Source organism: Anabrus simplex, chromosome 5 (assembly GCF_040414725.1).
Source record: "Anabrus simplex isolate iqAnaSimp1 chromosome 5, ASM4041472v1, whole genome shotgun sequence".
Lineage (NCBI taxonomy): Eukaryota > Metazoa > Arthropoda > Insecta > Orthoptera > Tettigoniidae > Anabrus > Anabrus simplex.
In genome coordinates this window covers 148,197,412-148,224,462 of record NC_090269.1, presented here as the reverse complement: position 1 = coordinate 148,224,462, position 27,051 = coordinate 148,197,412, and the positions used below count along the sequence as shown (strand labels likewise).

The 27,051-nt window shown below is 40.0% G+C and overlaps 1 protein-coding gene across 2 annotated transcripts in view; it reads right to left on the bottom strand.

The window, feature by feature from the left end:
* LOC136873861 (valine--tRNA ligase) overlaps nucleotides 1–27,051 on the bottom strand; it is a 292,221-nt gene that overhangs the window by 223,929 nt on the left and 41,241 nt on the right. For both annotated transcript variants that reach the window (XR_010860187.2, XM_067147153.2), the window contains exons 5-7: nucleotides 21,178–21,357; nucleotides 17,386–17,510; nucleotides 17,164–17,309 (exon numbers count right to left, since the gene is read on the bottom strand). Coding sequence is in view for 1 of the 2 variants with exons in the window: in XM_067147153.2 (XP_067003254.2) it covers nucleotides 17,164–17,309; nucleotides 17,386–17,510; nucleotides 21,178–21,357 (451 nt within the window). In the remaining variant the exon portion in view is untranslated. The remainder of the gene's footprint in view (nucleotides 1–17,163; nucleotides 17,310–17,385; nucleotides 17,511–21,177; nucleotides 21,358–27,051) is intronic.

Here is a 27,051-nt window from a genome sequence, read left to right as displayed (position 1 = left end):
GGTCGCCTACGGGAGTCAAATCAAAAGTCCTGTACCTGGCGAGCCGAACTTGTCCTCGGACACTCCCGGCACTAAAAGCCATACACCATTTAATTTTTTTTAAGGCTGCATAACCCCTACACAAGTGGTTAATGCTCCGATGGTCTCTCAGATTAGCGAGAACCTTTCACAGATGAGATTATCTGCCTGTAACATTGTGTAACCCCTCAGGACCACTCTAAGACTTCCCAGGCACCTCCTACACCTGCCTTCCCCCAGATTTTCACCAGCCTACCTCACCCGTTGACTACTGTGTTTAAGGGAGTCTTTAAATTATCGCCTATCGAGTTTAAGGATCAGGCAATCGTGTACAATCTCAGTAACGATCACAAATCCTATATCTGCATGTATCTGGGGCTCTTTCTGAGCATATCGTTAGAGCCATTTCAGAAAGATGGACTGGTCTTCATTAGTGCAGAAGCACTATTTCAGAGAGCAGCATTTGAACGAGTCGTTATCCGAATATATTCAGGATATTAAGCTCCATGCTAGGATTTTCATGCTCCACTATTCTGAGGCCCAAATGGTTGCCAGCATTACTGAAGGTCTTGCCCCGAACTACAGGTCATATCGTCATAAAAGGAAAGAAAAATTCCACCTAATCAATACATTTATTTTCTTGTAAAGTATTACAATCTAGGACCGGTTTCGACCCTTCATAGGTCATCCTCAGCTATATCAGAATCACATTTGCATTTCTATCTTATACCTCTGAAAGACCGTCATGATATATTGTTTCATAATTTTCAGTGAAAACTTATCTTAAAAACTTACAAATTTCTAAGCGTTGTGTTTTAAAATTAAAAATTAAAATTACAAAACTTTGTCTATTATATGCATGCCCTTGGGCTGACAGGTCATATCTCGCTCTTTCACCACGACCAGCAACGTTCGCTCAGTTGGAAGCTGTCACGGTTTCTGCAGAAGATGTTCGATATGCCGACCAGTTACGCGTTGCATTAGCCCCCCCTCCTATGAGCATGCCCTCTCCTCAGGATATTAAAACCGCCCTTCACCTGTTTCCAAGTCGCGTACTTCTCGCACATGTTTTAACTGTGGTTCTACTGATCATTTCCAGCAGGACTGTCCTAAGGTTGGGGACTTATGCAATACAAAACCTACCAGGGGTAGAGTCTCTTCCACCAATACTTCTTGCCGATACTGTGGGTCAAATACGCACTTCTCTAGGCAGTACCCACGTAATACTTCAGGCTCTGGACCTCCAGGCAATAGTAATTCTGGATGACTAACCGCCAGTTCTGATGGTAAATCCCAAGGTGTGGCTTCTTGTTTTGTCTGTCATAGCTGTACATTGAAGGATGATTTACCTAATTCTGAGGCTGATGATTGGTCCCAGTCTGAACCTAGTGTCAATTTTCTGCAATCTTGTGGGATTTCTGCTATCCCTTCTTGTAAATTACCTTACTTATGCTTAGAGGTAAATAATGAACCTATCTGTGCATTGGTAGATTCTGGAAGCAGTATCACCTTGATGACTGAGACCTGGTACGATTTGATGAAAACTGTTTGCAAGTTACCTCCATTAGAACCCATGTCCTTAACCTGCCATACTGCTAATTCTAACTCATTGAACATTGTAAGATCCCTAGATGTCAAGATAAGAGTCCATGATTCCACATGAAAAATGCCAGTACTAGTGGCAAAAGATTTATCTTGTCAGTTCATTTTGGGTGCAAATTTTATCGCCAAAACTAGCATGATTTTGGACCTGCAGTTCAACAGATTCCATTTTAAATTTTCTGCAAGAACCTTTGAGCTGTGTGATTGCTCCCCTATTCTGCCTTGTCACGTTAATGCTGTTCCTGAAGATACGGGCGAACCCAAAGCTTTTGATTTTGATCATTTACCTGATGATCACGCCAACCAACTTAGGAAACTCTGCAACAAGTTTGCTGATGTCTTTACCGAAAAGTTAGGTGTCACCAATGTTTTTGAGTACAAAGTTGAAGTCACGGATAAATACCTGTTCGCTCTCCTCCATGTCGTCTGTCGCCTCCCAAAATGAAAGCCCCTAAGGCTATTATTGACCAAATGCTTGCCGACAGAGTGGTGCACCTTTCTAAGTCAGCTTAGTCTTCTCCCATGTTTCTTGTCCCTAAACCGCAAGGTGGTTATCATCCTGTAGCTGACTGTTGGATGTTGAACCTAAAGTGGCCCTCCAATCTGTTCCCCTTCCTGATTTGCACTCTTGTTTTTCTTGGTTTGCTAATGCCAAAATTTTTACCACCTTTGATTTAAATCAGGCATATTACCAGATACCTCTTGCTGAGGAATCCAAGCACCTCACTGCTTTTGCTACTGATTGGAACCTCTATGAATCTGAACGCGTTCCAATCGTGCTTTCCACGGGTGCTGCTGTCCTTACTCGGTTACTGGATAATGTTTGTCAGACATTAAATTCAAGTTTGTGTATAATTACCTTGACGATTTGGTAATTTTCAGTGAAACCTTCGAAGAACACCTTGTCCATCTCAATAAGATCCTTGTAAGACTGTGTAAAGCAGGCCTAACCCTTAAGGTTAGCAAGGTTTCTTTCACAAAACCCCAGATGTCCTTCTTAGGCCTTATTGTGTCGGGCAAGGGTGTATATATTGATCAGTCTCGTACTGCCCCCATCCAAAATTTTACCACACCAAAAGACGTCAAGGCTGTAGCCAGATTTATTGGCATGGTTATTTTTTTCGTAAATTAATACCCAATTTTGCTGAACGGGCAGCTCCATTAAATGTCTTGAGAAGAAAGGATGCCAAATTTGTGTGGGGTGATGCCCAACGCATAGCCTTTTGCGACCTGAAATCCACCTTATGTAACGCTCCTGTACTGGCTATGCCAGACTTTTCTAAATGCTTTCTTCTTCAGACTGATGCCTCTTCCACAGGTATATCTGGTGTTTTCCTTCAGGAATTTGAAGAGGGGCGTCGTTCCATTTCTTATGCTTCTCATGCTCTGAATCCTGCTGAACGAAACTATTCCATTTATGAGTTGGAAACATTAGTTGTTGTCTTCTCTTTAGAACGGTTCACAATGTACCTGGAATATCTGCCTTTCAATCTTGAAACTGATAATCAGGCGTTGAGTTGGGTACTGGCCAAGCCAAGAAGGACCGGTCATCTTGTGCTTTGGGCAGTACGCATCTCAGCCTTCCAATTTGAAGCTCATCACATTCGTGGCACTGAAAACGTTGTGGCTGATGGCCTCAGTAGGATGTTCTATCCTGGCAGTTCTGATCCTCAATCACAGCCTGCAGACCCCTCTCCTGAACAAGTTTCGGCCCTTGTGAATGAAGTTCTCACTGACTCTCCCTTCCTTTTCAAAGATATAACTAAACACCAGGAGGAAAATACTGAATTAAAAGCTATTATTGACAGGATTAAATCTGATGAACAACGTCCTTAAGAATGGTGTTTTGTGTTGTCCTGCTCGCGGTCGCAGAGACCCCAAAATTGTTGTCTCAGCTAACCTAGTTCCAGCTCTTTTCAAGTATTTTCATGAATCCCCAGTGGGGGAGAAAATTCGTAACCCGTTCCTAATACTCGCCTAGGTCTGTTGTCTTCCGAGCAAGCTTCTTGTCCAATGGAGAGATTGTTCATAGACTACATTGGCCCTTTCCCGAGATCACGGACCGGCCATCGTTTCATACTTGTGTGTGTTGATGCCTTTTCGCGTTTTACGTGACTGTTCCCAACTCGTATGGCTAATGCCAACACCACCATCTTGTGCTTAAAACAGATCTCTGCTTCATTTGGACCCTCTCAATTTTTGGTGAGTGATAATGCAAGAGCTTTTACCTCTGTCCAGTTCCGTAATTTCTGTTTTGATCTATCCATTGCTCATGTAACCACTACCCCATATTACCCAAGGCCAAATTATGCTGAAAGAGTGAATCATAATCTTCGATCTGCTCTCATTGCTTATCACTCCGCTGACCACCCTAAGTGGGATTCATCACTAAATTGGTTGTCGTTTGCCTTTAACACTGCCGTCCATGAAAGTCACAAGCAAACTCCTGCTTCGTTAAAGCTGGCCTTTACTCCAAATTCTCCACTGTCATATCTGTGGTCAATTAATGATCTTCTGCCCGACGACGCCAGCCCAGAAAAGATCCGAGCTAATTGTCACTGTGCGTGAAAAAACTTGAAAGTTATTACGCTAAAGTTCAGCGTAATTACAACCCCGGGCGAAGACCGCACAATCTGTCTGTGGGTGACCAGGTGTTTATTAAAACGCACCCCGTCAGTAGTGCTGCGGACAATGTTGTCAGTAAATTGGCCCCCAGATATCGAGGTCCCCGCACCATCTTAAAGTTCCTTACCCCAGTGCCATTATTGGTGAGTGATCCCGAAAGGAAAAGGATCAGCAGAGTACACCTCTCTCAGGTAAAGGTACCTGAAGTTGCATAGGGAGGGGTAAATTCCGTTTTTCGTGAACATGTAGATTTAGTTGTAAGGTATTTGTAAGATTTTAGATGCTGGCCAGCACGTATTAGTTATATCTGTACCTTAATCATAAGTGATTTGAGTAATTTAGTAATAGAAATTGTAATTGTTGTGTGTAAATACATTAGGTATCCTCTAGCATTTATCTCCCTTAGTGTAATGGGTTTGTATGATAAGTTAAGTAGGTTTTAGTTTAGGGCCACTGATTGGAATTTATTCTCCTAACATTTTGGGTCTCCCGGTAAACTCCTGTAGTTTATTTTCTTTCACCCCACCCTAATCTTCGCTGAAATGTATGGATAGTACTTGCCCCAGGGCTAAGTGCCCTAATGTCCCTGGTGTGGGAGGGGGTCTCTACATGAAATTCGTTGAGCCACCGGTTGGGTGACTCTATGTTAGTCAGTAAATTAAAGAAAGAACACAAACCATCCTTTGAAAACGATCTTGTCACCAAGATCTTCTAGTCCAGCAGGGTACATTTGCCTCAAGTATTCCCCTGTCTGCTGCGTGTCGGTTTATGTTGCAGTGGCTGCATTGACCAACTTCGTCTGACGGCAACCTAACGTGCCAAGTTGAGAGGCACACTGTATGATTTGGGCGCTACCATCCGACACCACTATCCAGTGGCCAAGTGTCCCAATGGAGGCAGTGTGGCTACACTGGGCCTCACTCCTCTGAACCTGAACCTGTTGGTTCAAGATATGGCTGGGCTGCACTGCAACTTACCTAGCGACCTGGTTTGGACTGAACTTGAATAATAATGTTATTTGTTTTACGTCCCACTAACTACTCTTTTACGGTTCTCGTAGACGCCGAGGTGCCGGAATTTAGTCCCGCAGGAGTTCTTTTACGTGCCAGTAAATCTACCGACACGAGGCTGACGTATTTGAGCACCTTCAAATATCACCGGACTGAGCCAGGATCGAACCTGCCAAGTTGGGATCAGAAGGCTAGGACTGAACTTGAATGGAGGCTGTTGGCAAATGGCCGTGTTGCCAGACACATCATCAACAATAACCAGTGGTCAAGTTGTGCAACTTCGAACCTATGATTAATGTAAAACTAATGCAAGATCTACTTATTCTGAAACTTTGCTAAGAAGGAGGCAGTGGACACCTTCTTACAAGAAAGTGAATGGGCTCTGAATTACTGACATTTGGTAGAAAGAATAATGAGTATACATCCTTTTCTGTGGACATAGTTAAAATGGGCGAAGCAAGTTTGGAATGTTGGCAAATGCATTTTTGAACTGTAGTACGCTTACCACATTTTAACATTTATGTTGTGTTTATATGTAACCCTTAAAATACCGCATGTTACTGAATGGACTTTTGGTGTAGTGACTGGTTTTTTTTTTCTTTTTGGAAGTTCAACTTGAAGAAAATCATATCTGTCAGTAAGGTGACTGTTGAACTTTCCGAGAACTATCAGTGCACTATATACGTGAAACATTTCTGTGCTATAGTGTGCAGGTTTCCGGGTGTGATCAACACCCCAACCCCAGCTAATCTTTGGTAATTGTCGAGCGTAGCTCAATTTTCGAAGGATGAGACCTGTGGAGAATCTCTTTCAAAGAAACATTGCTAAGTTGTGTAAAATACCGTCTTGGATATGACCTGTGAAATATGCCTCTTTCAAAGAAATGTTTATTGTATGATGTAAAATATTATTGTAGAATATTTTATTTGTATTCTCTTTATCTACCTAACCTGTATGGTGTAAAATATTATTGTAGAATATTTTATTTGTATTCCCTTTATCTACCTAAGTAACTACTAGACTGTAAATTATTATTATTGCCCGGGATATTTGGTAATATTCCGGAAATTTTGTGGCGTGGACTTTTGGAACAGGGTGTGTTGGCCCCTGGTTTCTAGAAGCATGTCTTTACTCGTTCTGGAAGATGGAAAGTTTGCGATTAGGATTTGCCAATGTTCTGGAATATTGTGAAAACATCGCAACTTGATAAAGAGTTTTGATTGGTGGATATGGGTGGCGATAGGAAAGCTCCTGTGCTCTGATTGGTCACTCGGTAATCACACCGGGGCCAGCCTTGCCTTTTTAAGAGCGTGAAGCAAGATTTTGTGGACTTTCGTTCACTCGTCAGTCCAACGATCAGTCGCACGTCAGCGAATCCTCGCTCTCGGGATGGGCTACCTTGGGGTAAGCACTGTTGGTTTCAGTTCCACCTTAATTTTACTTTTAATGTTTGCTTGTATTTTCACATAGGAGTTTGCCCTACTCGCCCAGACTCGCCACTCAATTTCTCAGATGCCTTAGAAAGAACGTTAACTTTCATTTAATATTGTATCTGTATCCTGTGTTTCCTCCTACCCTCAAAATTGTATAGTAGAAGTTGCATTATGTTAAGATATCTTTAGTTAACCTCCTGACCTAAAAGCAAAGCTCTTGGCAAACGACATCTAATTTGTATTCTGGAAAAGGCGTGACTGGATTGCTTGGATAGATGAATTTTGTTCCGAATTTTCTTTGTAATGTTTACTTTGGAAAATAATATCTTGAAACAAGGGTTCATCGTTGATTTTTCTGGAAACCCACAACCTTCATATCCCAATGGCCCTGGTAGGTTTCCCAGACCTGCTCCACATTCCTTATTATAGCAGTCACGTTGCCCAACCTGATGTTTATTTGTGTGTATTGGCGCAGTTAATCTGATGTTTTATGATGTGCTAAGGTTTTAAAGTGCCGTGTAATTTGAATGTTTCCCTTTTTCTTAACTGTGTATCATGTAACCACTGGAAACCGGTTACAGAAAAAAAAGGAAGGAAAAGTAACAGATATCCTTGCATGTACGTATCACTGTACAAATTTTGTTCGGTACTTTGTAATAAAGCTGATGAAGCTGGAAGGAGAAATAAGCTAACTGGGGGCTGAGCAGAAATGGATGTAGAAGAAATGGAGTTGGTAAGGAGAGAGCCCATCAACTACATGTATACGAATAAACACCACATATTTCTCTTTAAAATCTGGAGGCGAAAAGTTGGGGTGCGGGTATTTATTCATGTCGAGCGTGGTCCACTACTTTGACATGCAGAAATGTGGAAACTGGTATTTTTCAACCCACTCTGTTGGCAAATCTTTTCCCACGAAAAGTGAGAAGTGCGCCACATATGCATCACATCACTTGCATGGCATCAGTTTAAGTAGTGTATTAGATTGTCCTTGATGTCTTCTGTTTTCATCTTTGCCCTCATCCCCTCTGACTCTTCTACAGTGGCCTGTCATTTTGTTTATTATACTACTAGCTGATGTACCCGTGCTCCGCTACAGAATTCTTAAAAATACTGTCTTTGTAGTTTACCCAACTGAAGTCACCATAGATCATTGCAATGACGACATTAGGAATGTCGGGATTAAAAGCAATGTTGTTATATAAAATACTCGTTCAAATTAAAAACTGCACATTTTCTCACTTTTAACGAACAGTACTATGCTGCCGATCTAACAATCCAAAGTTCCAGTGCTGGAATGACCAAATCGCAGACAGCCGTGAACACACCTCTGCCATTATTCCGTTAAATGCTCATTTGCATGGATTTATCTAATACAGTTTAAACTCTTTTCAGTATCTTAATACTGCTCATTCCAATCAGCTCCTCAGAGTAGGAATTGGAAGCTGGAATGCTATGATGAACCAGTGTGTGTTAGATACCAGCAGGATCAGAAAATGTATGAACCAGAAGAATGGCATGCTTAAGAAGAGGGAGATATAATATCTAAGTCCCCAGCTACTACCCACCAATATTCAGGCAGGCTGTTATACTCAGTACACAGCAGTAATACCATCTATCAGAGATGAGTGGCAGTAGAAGACACAAAGCACATCACAACAAACAATGGTCATGTAATGTTTTTGTTGATCAATTTCATGAGCTTTCTACACTGTAGGCCTTTACATTTAGTTCTTCCCGACTCTGCAATATTAGGGCATCTTATGTAAAGTGAGTCCTCCTTTCTTACATGACTCCCTCTTGTCTTAATATTCAAGTGATCGTTTTTTCATGCTTTTTTCTCATTTTTATAATCATCTTCACAATTTCTCTTCTCGATAAGGACCGATGACCACGCGTTTTCACACCGTAAGATAATCGTGACAAAATCCGTCGCCAGTTAACATTATTCAACAATATTTCCATATAAGCATTGCTCTGTGCTGATATGGACTAAGCAACAAAATTCTAAATTCATGTAAATTCATGACTTCTCTCATTATAGTCGTCGCGCTGTGGGTGAGGGTGGTAAAATAACACCCACGGTACCTCCTGCTTGTTGCGAGAGGCGACTTAATGTGGCTCTGAACTTAGGAGGGTAAGTTGGCAAACACGGGGCCCTTAGCTGAATCCTGGCATCAGTTCCACTTACTTGTGCCACACTCCTCACTTTTATCTATCCTAAACCGACCTCCCTTGGTCAACTCTTGTCCATTTTTGACCCTGACAGTATTACGTATGTAGGCCTAGGGAGTCTTTCATTTTCATACCCTTCGTGGCCCTTATCATCTTAGGCTGACATCTACATTCTTCGAAGTAATGGACCCCTTCCATTTACTCTCTCTGATTAGTGTTATACAGAGGATGGCTGCCTAGTTGTACTTCCTCTGAAAAGAATAATCACTGTCACGACCAATCTTATCATATGGAAATTCTGAATTCCCATGGAGGGAATTAGATATTTTTCCAGCAAAACTGAATAACACATAAATGATCAGAAATTGTATTCTCTATAACTTTTTCATGTGGTACTTTTCACCAGCACCATTAACATAAGTACCGTGAAAGTCCGTTATAGCAAGAATTCATAACGCGAAAAATTTACTCGCTATGGCGGATTGTCGTTATAACCGATTTTTGTATGAAAGTCGGAAAAACCCGCATACACATTAAAATCGGTGTGAAACAGTTATCAGTTTGTTCAAAACTTGCGTTTCCGGGGATGATATCCACACTATGGATTACTTGTTTCTTATTTTTCGTGGATGTGTATTTAATTTCATTCTGAAAAAATTATAGTACCGTATTTCTCAGAATTCAAGACAGACCCCACTTTTTCCTTTAAAATTTTTAAATCAGGCTCAAAAATGCTTTGTAAAATCATATGAATGCCTTTGTTGTACAGTACGCATTTTTAGACGCTGAACATTGGCTTTCGTTATGCCGTGTTTGTTTTGCGGCTGTACAATTATTCTTTATTTCCGCGGGTTTAATGACCACTAACTTAAAATTGGCATCATAATACTGAAGAGAACCCATTGAAAATTTGCCGGCAATACCTATTCCATGCGTCTCTACAATACGATGATCCATCAGGAAAATATTCTTGCTGTCTATAAAACTGTTACTTTTACCCAGCGTCAGATATAACCAGCTACCACGTCTCACTTCAGTGGCTGGCGATGTATAGGCCTAATCGCGGACGTTGAAGGTCAACGAACGAGTTTATTGCACCACGGTATTGGCCATTCTGCCTTAGAGCTTTTTGTGCACATACCTCACAATTTCATCTTCGACTTCTTTAAAGTGTCCTTATTGCAGTCCACTGAATGCATTTTTTGTACAGTACGCATTTTTTAGCTATCTTTGTGTTCACGCTGACGTCAAATATTGGCTTTAGTTAGTCCTATACCGTATTTTCTTGCGGCTACAAAATTATTCTACATTTCCGAGTGTTAATAGCCATTAAATTAAAATTGGCATCATAATATCGACGAGAACCCGTTGATAATTTGCCGGCAATACCTGCTCCACGTATCTTTACAATACGACTATCCATCTCAAAAATGTTCCTGCTGTCTATAAAACTTAATTTTACTAAGCGTCGGGTACAGTAGGAGTGTTATAACTCTGGCACTGAGTAGCCGTGGCCTTTCTAAGAATTCGAAGGCACGCACGTTTTGATGCCATTCTGCAGATTTGAGAAACATTTTTGTAGAGGCTAATAGACCGTAATTTCCTCTTCACTAGGTGTTTCCCGAGATCCAGTGACATTACACACAGGCATTGTACAACCGGTTGTCGCAGCTAGCGATGTATAATAAAGAAGCGGTCATTTATTCTCAACGAGTTTTTTTGTGTGCGTGCGCATGCAGGGTTGAAACGAAGCAGCGTGGTTACCGCGATAGTTGCCAGTGGTATTTGTTACTGTCAGGCCGTGAATGCAAGATAACCCTTGCATTAGCTTCTGAGGGGAAAAAAAAACCTGTCGTTTTGGATTCAGAGAAATACAGTATCACTCCAGAGGCTTATGTGGCAAACATTTCAGTTTTTTCTTCAAACGGCGTCACCTAACCTAACCGCATATGTATCATGTAAACATATTTGAAACGCATCTAGAGAAATTTACATGTGAATAGCCTTTCCGAAATTTAACTAGACGCGAGAAAATATGAACTATCCTCTGAAATCAGCGATGTACTCTGCCATGAGGTGTATCACATTCTTACTTAATTTCAGTACCGTATATAACATTAAAATTAAGCAATCGTTTACTTCAGCCTTTATTTTTAACAAGTTGACAACTGCTATCGGCCACGTTATTTACGCATTTATTACGAAATCGTGTTATCCACTTTCACTTCAAATTTTCTTTAGAGAACACCAGTTGACGGGTATTACTAATCGACTCCAACATCGCCTTCGAATGTCTACGAGAGAGCCCGCAAATGCACATAGTGAGAAAACTATACGATACCGAAGATGATCGATCGCATTTTTTGGCAAACGTTTCAGTTTTCTTATTCAAACAGCATCACCTATCCTAACTTAACCGTGCTATACGTATGATGAAAACACACTTCAAGCGCCAGTAGAGAAATTATAATCTTCTCGCTATAAATTGACAGGATAACAGCCTTTCCATAGTTTAACCAGAAGCGAGAAAATATAAACTAATCTCTCAAATCAATTATGCGCTCTGCTATATCTCGAGGTGTAGGCCTATCCTATTCTTACTTAATTGCAGTATTTTCCATTAAAATTAAGCGATCGCTTAGTCAGCCTTTATTTTTAATGAGTTGACAACTGTTATAACACACGTTATTTATGCATTTATTACGAAATGCATCCTCTTGCATTTTGAATTTTCGTTACGGAACAGCAGTCGACGGGTATTACTAATCGATTCCGACATCGGCTTCGAATGTCGACGAGAGAACTCGCTAGTGGAAATAGCGAGGAAACGATACCGAAGGTAATCGATCACATGTAACATAATAGCTGGGGTGCATAAATACCGGTAATGGAAAAATCGCGCGCGCTTAATCACTCGTAATAACGGATGTGTCAGAGATAGGGCTCTCGCTGTAACCAAAGGTTAATACACAGTTTAATATAGGAATTTTGAAGGGACAGCAAAATAGTATCGTTATATCGAAGTTCTCGTTATATGCCGTACTCGCTATAACAGACTTCTACTGTAATTAAAACTTAAATTTTGAGCTCCTTCCCCTAAACTACATTTTCAACCAGGGTGAATAAAATTATTTATAGCGTAGACTGTAGTTCCTTATTCCCCAACTTTACATACCAATTTTCATTAAATTCTGCTTACCCATTTTCTGGTGATTTGCCGCTGATATAGACTTGGCAACAAAAATCTAAATTCATGAAATATATACAGTGAAACCTCGTTAGTACGTTCCTCATTAACCCCTATGCATCCGTAAGCGGACTGGTACACGCTCGAGTGGCTGGGCCAGGACTCCACAAGCGGACTGGTACGCCAGGATGCAAGGTCGCATATTGGAGACATTTGTGACATCTGTTGGCTTTTTCCGGAAACATTTCTAATTTAAATCTGTTCTTGGTGTCACAAAGTGTCACCAGAGTGCTCTGGTATGCTTCTTTGGCAAAGAGAATTGATTAAAATATTGATCGAGAAATCTGTATTCTGTTGTTGACAAGATGGCTGAGAAGGAAGTTGCTTGCTCGCACGAAATGCTCAGTAATAGCAAAATATATCACCAGAGATCTTTTGCGTAGTAATTTCGTATGACATGGAATGCCGAATGAACTTTTCCCCGCCCCTCAAGATCAGATTTCGACTGTCGGATTTGAACCTATGATCTTGGTACCTGGATGTGAACACTATACCACTGATCCTCAGGCTGAATAATAATAATAATAATAATAATAATAATAATAATAATAATAATAATAATAATAATAATAATAATAATAATAATAATAATAATAATAATAATCATCATCATCATCATCATCATCATCATCATACACTGAGTGAGACACGTGGCTGTAAGTTCATATTTGGGATGTAGGTTCGAATCTCATAATTCGTTACTCGTGATTTGTTTCCCATTAGTTCCTTATTTCCAAATCAGGCAAATGTTAGCCTCATATTTTATTGGTTTCCTATTATTTCCTTATTTCAAAATCAAGCAAATGTTAGGCTCATGTCGTATAATTAAGGCTATAACACACACTAAAGAACTTCAGAGCTGAGATAATGAAAAATTTAAGATTTCAAAGGGATTTTTTTATGTGTTATATTTTTGTATTGTTCTGTTTTTTGTGTCATGAGCAATAGTGTGGAATTTCTCAATAACATAAAACAGGTCCTGTGATAATACGCGCAGTCGATCACCCACTATACTGTTTTAACCGAAAGCTTGCAACACCCAGGTTGCATACTAAAAAGTCGGCGGATTCCTAGCAATGTCAGAGCAAAGGGCAGGTGGGTGCATATGGGTTAACACATTTTCCCGCTTAGTAGTTGTAAATCTGAAGTCCCGACGTCCATTGTATTAAATCTGTAAAAATCCCTCACTTAACATGTCACGATTTTTCACCTTTACCGCTTAGTACGATCATATATTCCCCAGACCTGAAAATGTTCTTTGTCATTCCTTATGTACGGAATGTAATTTCCAACAGAGATAAGAGCCCTTACCATGGGTCGGTTGGAGCAAGTTGCGCCCTAAGAGGAAATTACCTTGAATTGCGGAGCACCGGGTATATTGCACCTTCAAGGGGCAAGGTATTAGCTTAGGTAAAGTTGAGTTTTGCGTCATTGATTGGCAGCAAAGATTTTACACTAGAACAAGACAGGACAGTGCTAAGTTAAAGCACAGTAATAGATTCCACTGTGACTAGGAACGCTGAATTTAGTTTTCTTGATTTATAAGTTTCATTTCCGTATTGACAGAATATACATATACAGATAAGAAAGGTTTTCCACCTTATCAATACTAAGCTAATTCTTACAATAAACAGTATTGATAAGGTGGAAACCCTTTCTTATCTGTACATGAATTCAGTTTTCACGCTTTCTTTGTATTAAATTGTCCTGTTGACATACATGGTTTATGGCTGGGAGTCATCTCAAATTATGCGTCACAGAAGTTACTGCCACAAAATGTGTAACGGAAGTGTAACTCTAGCAACCGTGCAGCCATTGGTGAATGGTCATGACGAAGTCACATAGCTATGATCATTTAATTTTCTCAAAGGAAAAAGTGGTTTATTTTTTGTTCTATGTTCTTTGTTCTATGGAAAGGTCTCTGTTGCCAGTGAGATTGTTGAATAACCTAGTGCGCTAGATTGTGCTTGTAGCCTATTTCGCATTCCAATCAGAAGTTAGAAATTTATTTATTCAAAATCATTTTTTCCAACTTTGGAAACTTTCCTTCGCGCACTTGTTTTCTTGTTCTGTTTCTAGTTTGCTTATACGCATTTTCAATTTTGTCTCAGTTGCCCACAATAGTGTTCAAAGTAGAAGGTGCTAGTTTTAACATTCGCGCCAACTCTACGTGCTTAAGATGTGGATTCCTATCTACTTCTTGAAGGATTTTAATTATTTCTTCATTAGTTTCATTAGTTTCACAACCCTTTCCTTATCCATAGCTAGGCTATCACAAGACAGATACCGTATATACCGCGCTACTGAACTTCTCACGATTATCCTATTAGTCCGTAAGTAGGCTGTCATGCGACAAATAATCACTTCACTTCTTTTTACCACTCAACACAATAAATTGAAGGTAAAGCAGTGTACCATTCATACAAAAATACAAACTGCTAGTTGACAGTTGGCACGTTTATCCACCTGCGAGTCTGTCCAAACCAATGCCGAAGTTTCGTGTTCAAGATGGCGGCCGGAGGTGCTTAATTGCGAATGGCGAGTTGACGAGTATAACCTCGCGAGAAATTCATGCTCGAACAAAGTGACTAGAAAAGAGTGTTTAATTACCCATTGGTCAGAAACCTAAGGCTTCAACTAACAATTCATTATACAATTGTTTTAGGAAGAAAGTGATCTGCTATAATATGTAGGTACTGTAGCTACTTCTATGAGCCGAAGGGCAAAAGAATTTTGTATCTGTTTTTCCGAGTTTTTCACATCTTTTAATAGTCTCTTGTTACTTTAACAGGCTCTAGTAGAGAATTCATCATCATCATCATCATCAGTTTTCCACTCCAGTTGCCCGGGTGTGGTTTACGAGCACTCTCCACTTCTGTCTGTCCATGTACCACTCTTCTCTCAAGACGACATCCCAGCTGATTCCTCTTGTTCCTATGTCCTCTTTCACTTGGTCCAGCCACCTCTTCCTAGGTCTTCCTACCGGTCGTTTTCCGGCCACGACTGTGTGTAGCCATTGTTTTGCTGTCCTTCCATGGTCCATTCGTTTGACATGGCCAAACCATTTCAAACGGGCCCTTGTCACTTTTTCATTCAGGGATGGGTACACACCAGCTTGCTACCTTATTCTTTCATTCCTTACCCTGTCCCTTTTTGTCTTCTGTACCATAGTTCGTAGGAACTTCCTTTCTGCGGCTTGATATTTATTCCCTCGACTTTTACACACTTTTTAGTGCTCTCCTTTATATTTTGGAAAAAAAACCCATCCACCCACCCACACACCCACACACAATATGTAAAATGTACTAATGTGTAAAGTGATACCATCTCCCTGTTGGATAGTTTTAATGGGATATTCGATAGTACGTTTTCCCGCTTAACACGATTTTCACAATTAAGTATTTATTTATTTTCCACCTAGTCGATACAATGATTGCTTAAGGCAATTTTTAATGGTCAAAAGTGGTACATGTTTCGTATATTATCAACATCTTCAGCCACATAACACTGTTTAGATGAAAAATATATAAAATTGACAAAGTAATGCTTTAGAGGAAGTGTCAATTTTATATATTTTTCATCTAAACAGTGTTATGTGGCTGAAGATGTTGATAATATACGAAACATGTACCACTTTTGACCATTAAAAATTGCCTTAAGCAATCATTGTATCGACTAGGTGGAAAATAAATAAATACTTAATTGTGAATCTATTGAAGTGCGATACGGACCATGAAGCTGATTTTATGTAACACGATTTTTTCGTCGTCCCCTGCAGAAACGTACTAATGAGGTTTCACGGTACACAAATGATCAGAAATTTAATACTATATATCTTTTGTTCATCATCATCATCATCATCATCATCATCATCATCATCATCATCATCATCATCATTTCCCTTTATCCAGCTGTAGCTGGGTATGGGCAAATATGGCTCCTCTCCACTTTCTTTGGTCTTTCCACCACTCCTCCTCCAACACTGTGTCCCAGTCCAGGTTTCTTTCTATAAAACTGCGTTGGATTGTATCCTTCCATCTCAATCGTGATCGTCCACGGCCTCTCCTTCCTTGCATTTGCATTTCAATCACCTTTTGTGGCATTCTTTCATCACTCATTCGCTTTATGTGCCCAAACCATCTTAGTCGGCTCTTCTCTATTCTATCATTCACTTTTTCCATTTCCATTTCTTCCCAGATTTTCTCATTCCTTTCTTTTGTCTCTTTTACTCTTCTGTATCATACTCCTCAAAAACTTCATTTCGGCTGCCAGTATTCAACTCTCATCCTTCTTTGTCATTGTACAAGTTTCTGCTCCGTAAGTTGTTATGGGTACGTAATACATCTTGTACATAGTTTCCTTTGCTTCCACTGGCACATCTTTATCCCATAACATGTTTCTTACACTATGATAGAAACAACTTCCAGCTTGAATCCTCTTACTAATCTCAGCATCCAGTTGAGCATTCTCCATTAATTCACTCGCCAGGTATTGGAACGTTTCCACTACTTCTAGGGGCTTGTCTGCAAATCTAATCTGACTTTTTCCTTCTTTCTCCCCTCTAGTCATAACAAGAGATTTACTCTTTTCTATCTTTTATTATGTAGTATTTATCAATAAGATCATTAATAACATAAATACTTCAGAATTAAATTTTAGGCCTACTCTAAACCACCATTTCTCTCAGCGTGATTTATAGCCTAGATTGTAGTGATTTATTCCCCGACTTCACATACAGATTTTCACTAAATTCTCTTCAGCCATTTTCTCATGATGCGCATACATACATACATACATACATACATACATACATACATACAGACATTATGGAAAGTTAAAAAGTGCATTTCCTTGTTACTGTGGACACGACTGATACAGAAATACCATTCTTTTTCAATTCTGAGCAATGTACAGACAAAACTCTTACTTCAATATATAGGTGTCTCTCTATACATGATTTGATACTTATTTATGAATACACATACTTTAGCTTACAGTAAGTTTATCAACTAGGGATACTTATGATAGTGACTGCTTCATAAAATATACTTACCACTGAGACTTGAGCAAGTATTCCACAGCATCACCAGACCTGCTACAAACCGGGACAATCGTGATGTGTTCCTTTTGTCCTCGGAACAGGTTACGCCTCTTTAGGTCTTCGGTGATGACTCGCCTTGCATCAAACCTCTTCATTCCCTAGAACACACAAACGGTCAACCAAAATAAAACCCCACAGCACATAATGAGCACTACTTGAGAAACTAATACTTACAGAGTACGGTTTAGCGTAATCATTCAGCATCCCGTCCTCCGAAATAACAGAAATCATTGAAAGATTGTGCCGCTTGGCAACTTCGTAATCTATAGAACTGTGAGCAGGAGTGATTTTAACAGCACCTAAAAGATTTATGAAATTCATATTAATTTTGGAAAAACCATCACAGAATCCAAAACCATCTCACCAATTTTACTAACCAACATCGGAAAATTCAAACACCACCTTGGGTAGATCATGACATCAAGCAGTATCGACCAAGATCAAACTCAAATTGTACAATCCCATAGTAGTTCCTGTTTTGCTATGTGGAGTGAGATACTAACTACGACAAGAACTATGACTTGTTGACCTAACCCAATACTGTACAAAGAATGAAAGCTAGACGGCTGCAACACCCAATAGGTCTAACCACATTTTTTTCTTCTTTATCTGTTTACCGTCCAGGGTTGATTTTCCCCTCGGACTCACCTCTACTGCCTCAAAGTCACAGTGTCCTGGAGCGTGAGACTTTGGGTTGGGGGAGGGGGTATAAATGGGAAAGAGGACCAGTACCTCGCCTAGGCGGCCTCACCTGTTACGCTGAAGAGCGGCCTTGTATTGGGGATGGGAAGATTGGAAGGGATCGAGAAGGAAGAGGGAAGGAAAAGGCCACGGCCTTAAGTTAGGTACCATCCCAGCATTTGCCTGGAGGAGAAGTGGGAAACCACAGAAAACCACTTCGAGGATGGCTGAGGTGGAAATCGAACCCCCCTCTACTCAGTTTACCTCCCAAGGCTGAGTGGCCCCGTTCCAGCCCTCGTACCACTTTTCAAATTTTGTGGCAGAGCTGGGAATAAAACCCGGGCCTCGTGCGGTGACAGCTAATAATGCTAACCACTACACCATGGAGGCAGACTCCGACCACATATATGGACCAAAACAGTCTTCCTAGAAAGATCTGCATGAACCTGACCACTTGGTAGACTCAAACGAACTGCTGACAGATCTTCGACAATCCGGACCCAAGCAGCACAGAATCGCAGTAATTGCAGGCAGATTATAGGGTTGGTGCATGATCTTCAGGATTGCTGATCACAGGTTAAAATGAATCAAGTGCGGAACATCACAACAATCACGAGAAGAACAAGGATCTACAGAGAAGGATAAAGTGCTGATACTGTTCAATACTGAAAAGAATTTCCTCTCTTCTGCACACTACTTCCATGAAACAAACAAACAAACAAACAAACAAGAAGAAATGTGATGCCTGTACACACTACTGTAGATTCTTCATTGTCAGTGATCCAAGGAGCTATTTTTAATAGGATAAATTCTGACCACCGACTATTTAATCAAAGTTAAATCTATAGTCATAACACAATAAGGTATTTATCTCTTGTTTCAAGTTGGAAACAGATCTAAAATAAATTATATACACTAGGAAGAAAGGAATTTCCAACTAGGAAGGACTGCATCATTAGTGCTTATATTGGAGATATGCAATGGTGCCAGCTTTAGGCCAATCAGATTGTTCATGTGGTCTGCCCCGCCTATGGGTGAAGGACAAACCATGTCATTTATGCAAAACTTAGTTGACGTGTAGTCCATGAGGTGCAGTGATGTGTGTAGGGTTTGCTTGCAAAACATGCCTCACCGATGGGTCCTAGCAGGATATAGCCTGTCTGATGGCCATCATTATTAAGACTTTGAGTCTATATAGTATGAGAACATGGTGAGCCAGTTCAAGTATTGATGGTAGGAAAAAATGTCACTATCAGTACGTTCGCTGGCACGGTAAAAGAAGTGGTGGTATACAGTATCTAATCAGTAGATTGCATGCCAAAATCCTGGATTCAATTCTAAACCTCTCTGCAATGTTCATGTGGAGTAAGGGCACATAACGCTGTTGATGGTGATTAATCCGTCGGATGGAGACGTTAAGCCTTGGACATACCACAGGATCATTCTCACACCCAGATGTACAGGACAAATAGAAAGGGCTGCACCAGGTAAGCCGAATATCTCCTTGAAGATTCCTGGCACGGAAAGCTATCAATGGAGAGTTTCAGAAGGACAATCCCCCTCCCTTACACTGCAGGCATGACCACGGAAGCCCTCGAAGACATTATGCCTTCACAGTGGCTCGTCAGGTCCCCGCTGAATATGACTGGGACATGCACAACTCCTCTCTGCCACCCTCAAATTGTGTACAAACTGACCCATGAAGTGCAGCGAGCAGGATCCAGCAAGGTACTAGATATCGGGGAGGGCACACCCTGTATTGACCTGTGTCTACATGTACACACAGAGGCACCAAATGCATTTATACATATAACCAGATTTCTGTAGAGTCTCCGTGGCTCAGGTGGCAGAGCACCGGCCTCTCACTGTAGGGTTCCATGGTGTTCAACTCCTGAACACTTTGTGCTGGACAAAGCAGAGACGGAACAAGTTTTTCTCTGGGTTCTCCGGTTTTCCCTATCATCTTTCATTCCAGCAACACACTCCAATATCCTTTCGTTTTATCTGTCAGCCATTAATCACTGCCCCAGAGGAGTGTGACTGGCTTCAGCAGCTGGCACAGTTCCTATCCTTGCCGCTAGATGGGGGCTTCATTAATTAATTCCTGGCGTGATTGAGACTGGAAACAGGTTGTGGATGTTCATTTCAATCAGATTACTACAAACTGTCCAGCTTTCAGTTCATAATGGTTCTTCTTTTTTCTCTTCAAATGCCATTCACGTAAATGTAAATTAGATGCTCATTAAGAACCCTTGCATAGTTTACATAAAGAACTGAAATACGAGGAAATAATAATAATGATAATAATAATAATAATAATAATAATAATAATAATAATAATAATAACAAAAATAAAAAACAGTGTGAATGGCAGAGCAAGGAGGACATCAGATGGCAAAAGTATGTCAACGGACTACAACTATTGGACCCATGCCAACGACAGAGCAACGGTTATCCAAACACCTCACAGTTGCTGGAGTACTGGGCGAGTTGGCCGTGCAGTTACAGGTGCGTGGCTGTGAACTTGCATTACATGTTACATCCGGGAGATAGTGGGTTTGAATCCCACTGTCAGCAGCCCTGAAGATGGTTTTCTGTGGTTTCCCATTTTCACACCAGGCAAATGCTGGGGCTGAACCTTAATTAAGGCCAGGGCTGCTTCCTTCCAACTCCTAGGCCTTTCCTATCCCATACTATAAGATCTATCTCTGTCAGTGCGACGTAAAGCCACTAGCAAAAAAAAATGCTGGCGTGGAGACAAAATAGGACATTATTCAGATAAGTCCTAGAATTGAAGTTCCTAAGTATTAAACAGAGATAACCATAAATATTACTTCTAAATATTTGAGTGTGACTAGACAGAATCTGATCATGTTCTTTTAGAATGAAGCATGTCGTTCTTTGTTTAATAGTGTGTATCCTCATCCCTTGTTTAAACATGTGGGGTTTTTCTTACAGGTGTGTTGTAGTACAATATTTATATTTCACTGAAAAGCTTTTAAGTTATATTTTAATAATCGACCAAATATACTCTCTTTATATCAAGTGAATAGTTAAAAACAGGAAATAATATTCAGGAATGAATTAGCTCTCACTTGAGTCTGTAATGAGTATGAAAATTTATTTAAAAATTTTGAACGAGCTATGAAATATTTTTCGTAAATTTTCTTCATATTCCTTTTTTTTTTTTAATTTTCAAAAAGCATTTGGGGGCTGCAAAATGTGACCTCGCAGGCTGCTAGTTGGAAACTACTGAGTAAAAAGTTTTAAGTAAACTCAATTTACCTGTTCCAAAAGTAGGGTCTACAAACTCGTCACATATGACAGGTATTGACTCCTCTCTAAATGGGTGCCACACTCTGGCTCCATGCCACTTCTTATACCTGTCATCGCCAGGATGAACGGCAATCGCAACATCTCCGGGTATTGTTTCTACTCTTGTAGTGGAAACTACTATTTCCTCATCTGAAAATATAACACGAATTCAGTATTCTGGAGTAGAAACATTCTAAACAAAACACAGAAACACCATGATATAGAGTAATGGAGCAGTGACATGGACAAATATCAGACAGCATGATAGTGTTCAGAAATCCAGTGTAACAGTGGGCTCATGTAACTTTTGACTGTGAAAGCCTAGGAGAGTATTTCTAGTTAGTGAAGACATAACATCTTCCCTGCTTGCAGCAGTGTCACATCAGCGTCTAGGAAAAATGTGGCAATTCAACTGAACCCACTGAGAATTCAGTACAAATGATATAATAAGCTTCTGGGCTTTTGTTGTGTCAAGAAAACAAGGTGAAACTCTTTATGTTTCGCAGAGAACATTGCTCAGCATCTTCAGAGGAAAATCTTGTCTGTTCACGAGGAAGACTTCTCTAATAATAAAGGTTTGAATTTAAGAATGCTTTACCATTGGTCTATAGTAGGGATGGCGAACCTATAACACGTGAACATGACTTCTGCGACACGTCAGACCACATACTATCATATTTTAATGTTTTTAACATGAAATAAATAGGTAGAAAATCTAGCCACATTGCATACTTTAACATTACACTTTAATAAAGAAGTATGTATCAATTAATTCTATTTCCAGATTTTTTTACAACCGGACGAGTTGGCCGTATGGTTAGGGGCACGCAGCTGTGAGCTTGCATCTGGGGGATAGTGGGTTCGAACCCCACTGTCGGCAGCCCTGAAGATAGTTTTCCCTCGTTTCCCATTTTCACACAGGCAAATGCTGGGGCTGTAATTAATTAAGGCCATGGCTGCTTCCTTCCCATTCCTAGCTCTTTCCTATCCCACTGTCACCATAAGACCTATCTGTGTCGGTGCGACGTAAAGGAAATTGAAAAAAAAAAAGGTATTTTTTACATATTTTATTAAGTTAATTTTAAATGAAATTTTCAATGATGTTTACAAAATAAAATCATGAAAAATTAAGTTGAATGGATTTATAAGTTATGCAATCTAATACCTAACTGAAGACAAATGAGGGGTTGCATGAATATTTTAAAAGAAAATAACCAATGGCACACTAGACAGTAAAACATAATATATAAGATCTTAATTGACAATGCTAGTCAGTAAAGGTTTGCCATCCCTGATCTGTAGTAAACGGTACTTACGTTCGTCATTAGATGGCCCACTGTGTACTAGCCTTCCAAACTCCAATTAAGATATTTCTTGTTCAAAACAGAAACAACATCAGATGAAACAGGTATGAATGTGGTAGAAGAAATAATAAATAAAAATGAAATGAAGTGAAAAAATAAAGTAAGGCACAACGAATGACTAATTTACCCCCACTACCACATCCTTCCGCTCCACCTTAGCTCCGTGACAGTTGCTCCACCTCTACCCCTCCCCTCTCCTCCCTTACGCCTCGCCCCTTAACCTTATAATTGCATCCATCAGTCCAGCTCTGTCCGCCGATCACTCAGGCTGCTCAAGGTAAGTTCGTTTCTAGTATTCTCTGGGTTTTTGTAGACTTTTCTTTTTGATCTTTCCTTCCGATCTTTTGCCTAATTCGACTTCTAATTTCTTCCCCAGGTTCCTCAACTCATATTGAAGTGGGAATTAATTCTTTGGATCTTACCAAGTTCATGTTTACGTTTATTTTCCGGAACCAAACTACAGAACACACATAGTGTCAACTTCATATGACAATAAATCTCGCAGCATAATTTAACAGTTTTAGAAAACTAAAGTTATATATAAGCTGGACAAACCACCATGGGTGTATAACAACGGAGTCATCATTTTAACGGGTTTTAAAATGGAATGCAACTTCATCTACCATATTTTATTTTATATTCATCTGTGCAAATGTTATAGTGTGTTTTTAAAGTTGTTTTAAAGTTATATTTCATATTCATCCATGCAGATGTTATAGTGTATATAAAGTTGTTTTAGGGTTTTATTGTGTTGGCCCGATTTGATTTTGTGGCTGATGATGGCACATATCTGGTGCCGAAACTAGTACCTCATTTGAACGATATGTGATTCTTTCACATTAATAAATATCTTTGTATTGAATAGGAGGAACACTCTTAATTTTGAAATATTGTAATAGGATAGAATAGAGCTGAAAATGGAAATAAAAGCGTGTAGCAGAAGAAAAGAAGAAAAAACGAGGAAAATGAGTGTTAGTAGGCAGGAGGTGGAGGGGAGCAGAAATGAAACAGTAACAGATGTACAATATACAGGTTATGAAAGTATGACCCATAGCACAGCCTAGGGTGAACCATCTAATGATGATGGGAGTACGAATTTGGAAAACACCAAAATGAAATAACAATAGTGAAAGGACAGGGAAGAGAACTACCAACAAATCCTTAATTGCTGGCATCCATGTTTTACTTAACTGATAGCCGTGTCCCTGTTGAAATTATTAGGATTTTTATGTATTTCCACAGCTTCTCATATAATCCTAGACCTGTAGTGTTTAGTGTGGATAAGAGCTCGAACATCTTGGAACACGACATCATGACCCGTTGATAGGGCGTGCTCAGCAATTGCTAACTTGTCCGGCTGGTTGAGACGGATATTTCATTTGCGTTCCTTGATACAAGTACCAATGGATCAGCATGTTTGGCCAATGTATACTTTGCTGCAAGTACAAGGAATTTTGAACAGCCCAGAGTGTAATACTATTAATTTTGATTAACTGACATTCTCAATCATATATATGTATAAGAAACAGACAGAGATCAATAACTTATCATGTAAAAATGTCTGGATACAGTCGGTGGCGGTTAATATTTGTATCCCAGTATTCATACCTCTCCTGTGATTCTTCCAATATTTTAATTCAGGGATGCAGATGGTTAAGGAGACCAATTCCAGCATTAAATGCATACAAATGCATTGGTTGCACCTTATAGTGGGTGGAGGTTGTGGTTATGCCCGGTATTTACATCTCTGAAGTTGCTGTCTACGATGTTCATGCTCAAACTGTGCAACAGCAGATGCAGTAGTTGTGCGCCAGCGAGTGTGGTCTTCTGCAATGATGTATCAATTACTTGGATCAATGTCAGTACTCCTGAAGGTCTTATTAATCTGATCTTTAAGACAATTCAATGATAATGTTATTGGCTTTACGGCCCACTAACTACTTTTATGATTTTCGGAGACACCGATGCCGGAATTTAGTCCCTCAGGAGTTCTTTTACGTGCCAGTAAATCCACCAACACGAGGCTGACGTATCTGAGCACCTTCACATACCATCAGACTGAGCCAAGATCGAACATGCCAAGTTGGGGTCAGAAGGCCAGCGCCCTAACCGTCTGAGCCACTCAGCACGGCAAATATAGCACTTCAAAGGGCCACCATGGGGTCTCCTGCCTGTACTGATGTCACTATACAGAATTTTTCGAGGAAGTCTGTTATCTTTCATGCGCGGACATGGCTCAGGCGGCAGCGCACCGGCCTCTCACCGCTGGGTTCCGTGGTTCAAATCCTGGTCACTCCATGTGAGATTTGTGCTGGACAAAGCGGAGGCGGGACAGGTTTTTCTCCGAGTACTCCAGTTTTCCTTGTCATCTTTCATTCCAGCAACACTCTCCAATATCATTTCATTTCTTTTTTTTTTTTTTTCTTTTTTTTTTTCTTTTTTTGCTATTTTCCTTAACGTCGCACCGACACAGATATGTCTTATGGCGACGATGGGATAGGAAAGGTCTAGGAACTGGAAGGAAGCGGCCGTGGCCTTAATTAATGTACAGCCCTGGCATTTGCCTGGTGTGAAAATGGGAAACCACGGAAAACCATCTTCAGGGCTGCCGACAGTGGGGCTCGAACCCACTATCTCCCGATTACTGGATACTGGCCGTACTTAACCCTTTCTGGCCCTTAGCGCCCGACTGTTCATTTAGCCTTCCGGTCCTTAGCGCCCGGCTGCATTATCTGCATTCGTCTGCGATCTGTGCGATAGTTTTTTTATTTTTCTCATCAGAGAAGTGTTTATAAGGCATTTGTGAACACGCAGTGCAATCTACAAGTCTTATGGAATAAAGGAAGAGGGATAATCTGTCTTGACATTGCCTAGGCAACGGTCTTGAACTTCCGCGAGCGCAGGTCAGCTGTTTTGTTCGTAAACATGGCGGGATTGAATATCGCGTATATTGAAACTGAGTTGAATATGGGCGAAATAAGTGACACAGAATCCTTGAGTAGGGGTGCAGGTGAATTTTTAAAGAGTGAATAACATATCAACGAAGATAATTTTAGTGATAACAGTGATATAAATGAAAACGAATATCGATAAATCGGACCTGATGGCGATGCCACGGCAATTCAGATAACACGAATATTACGTTTCGTTACTCCGAATGATTAAATGGATGATGTTGAACCTGCGCATAATTCAGAAAGAGTGTTAGGGGAAAGAGATTGTTTTTACGTATGTTAGGAGGAGAAAAACTATTCAGTGACATAGCCTATTGCGCATATAACAATGCAGCCTTCAAACAGTCGCATTCCGGTAAGATAAAAACAGAATGGGAAGACCCTTGCCCAGATGAAATAAAATCTTATGTACATGGGCATCATTCCACTTCCAAAATCACGCGATTATTGGTTTTGAGGGTTTCAGACAACATGGGAATGTGACAAATGCAGACTATCTCTGTGTCAAGTAACACGAGGACTCAATAAACAGAGAAATGGGTGTGATGGTATATTTTCTAATGTTATTGAAAATTTGAATTCATTGTGACCAATAGTTTTTACTATATTTAACACAATATGGTCTGTTTCAGTTTTTGCTAAATAATAGGTTGAAATCTGGGGATAAGTGGAGTGAAAATGCAGGCGGGAAAGGGTTAAGTGACTGCAGCTATCGAGCTCGGTCATTTTATCTGTCATTCATTAATCATTGCCCCAGAGGAGTGCGACAGGCTTCGGCAGCCGGCACGATTCCTATCCTTGCCACTAGATGGGGGCTTCATTCATTCCATTTTTGACCTGGTCGAATGACTGGAAACAGGCTGTGGAATTTTTTTTTTTCAGTATATCACTTGACTTTTCAATATGCTTAAAGAAGGCTACAACAGTAAACATAAACAGAACAAACAGTAGCAAGAAACATTTTATCTTCGATTTTTCCAAGGAAACCAGCTGATGTATCAATACATGTCTTAAAGTGTTATATAACATAAGAACAACCAGCTGAGCTTTTTATAAATGTTTTATAGTGTTTATTATATGTGTAAGTGTTAAAATAAGGTTGTATATTGACGGTGTTTTATGTATAGCTGAATGATGATAGATCTTAAGATATGAGGAATCTTGATTTATGAGGTAGAAATCACTGATGAAGGGAGTAAGGGCTCCCGAAACATGTACGAGTGAATTAATTGTACAAAATTAAGAACTTGATAATATATTTACAGGGTGGACCAAACCATCACCCGTAGTATATTTATATGAACTATGTCAAAACTAAGGACCAAAAATGGTCAAATCTGTTGAATCTATTAACAGCAAACAGATGATTTTGAAAATTCTTCTTCTAGAAGGCCTTTGATCAAAAGCCACCATATTGATTGAAACCAGAAGGTTTTTGCGTAAAAGTTGATATATCGATGAATGTAGAGACAGGGACATGCATGTAAGCAACTGTATGAATACATCATCATTCAAGATTTTGTCAA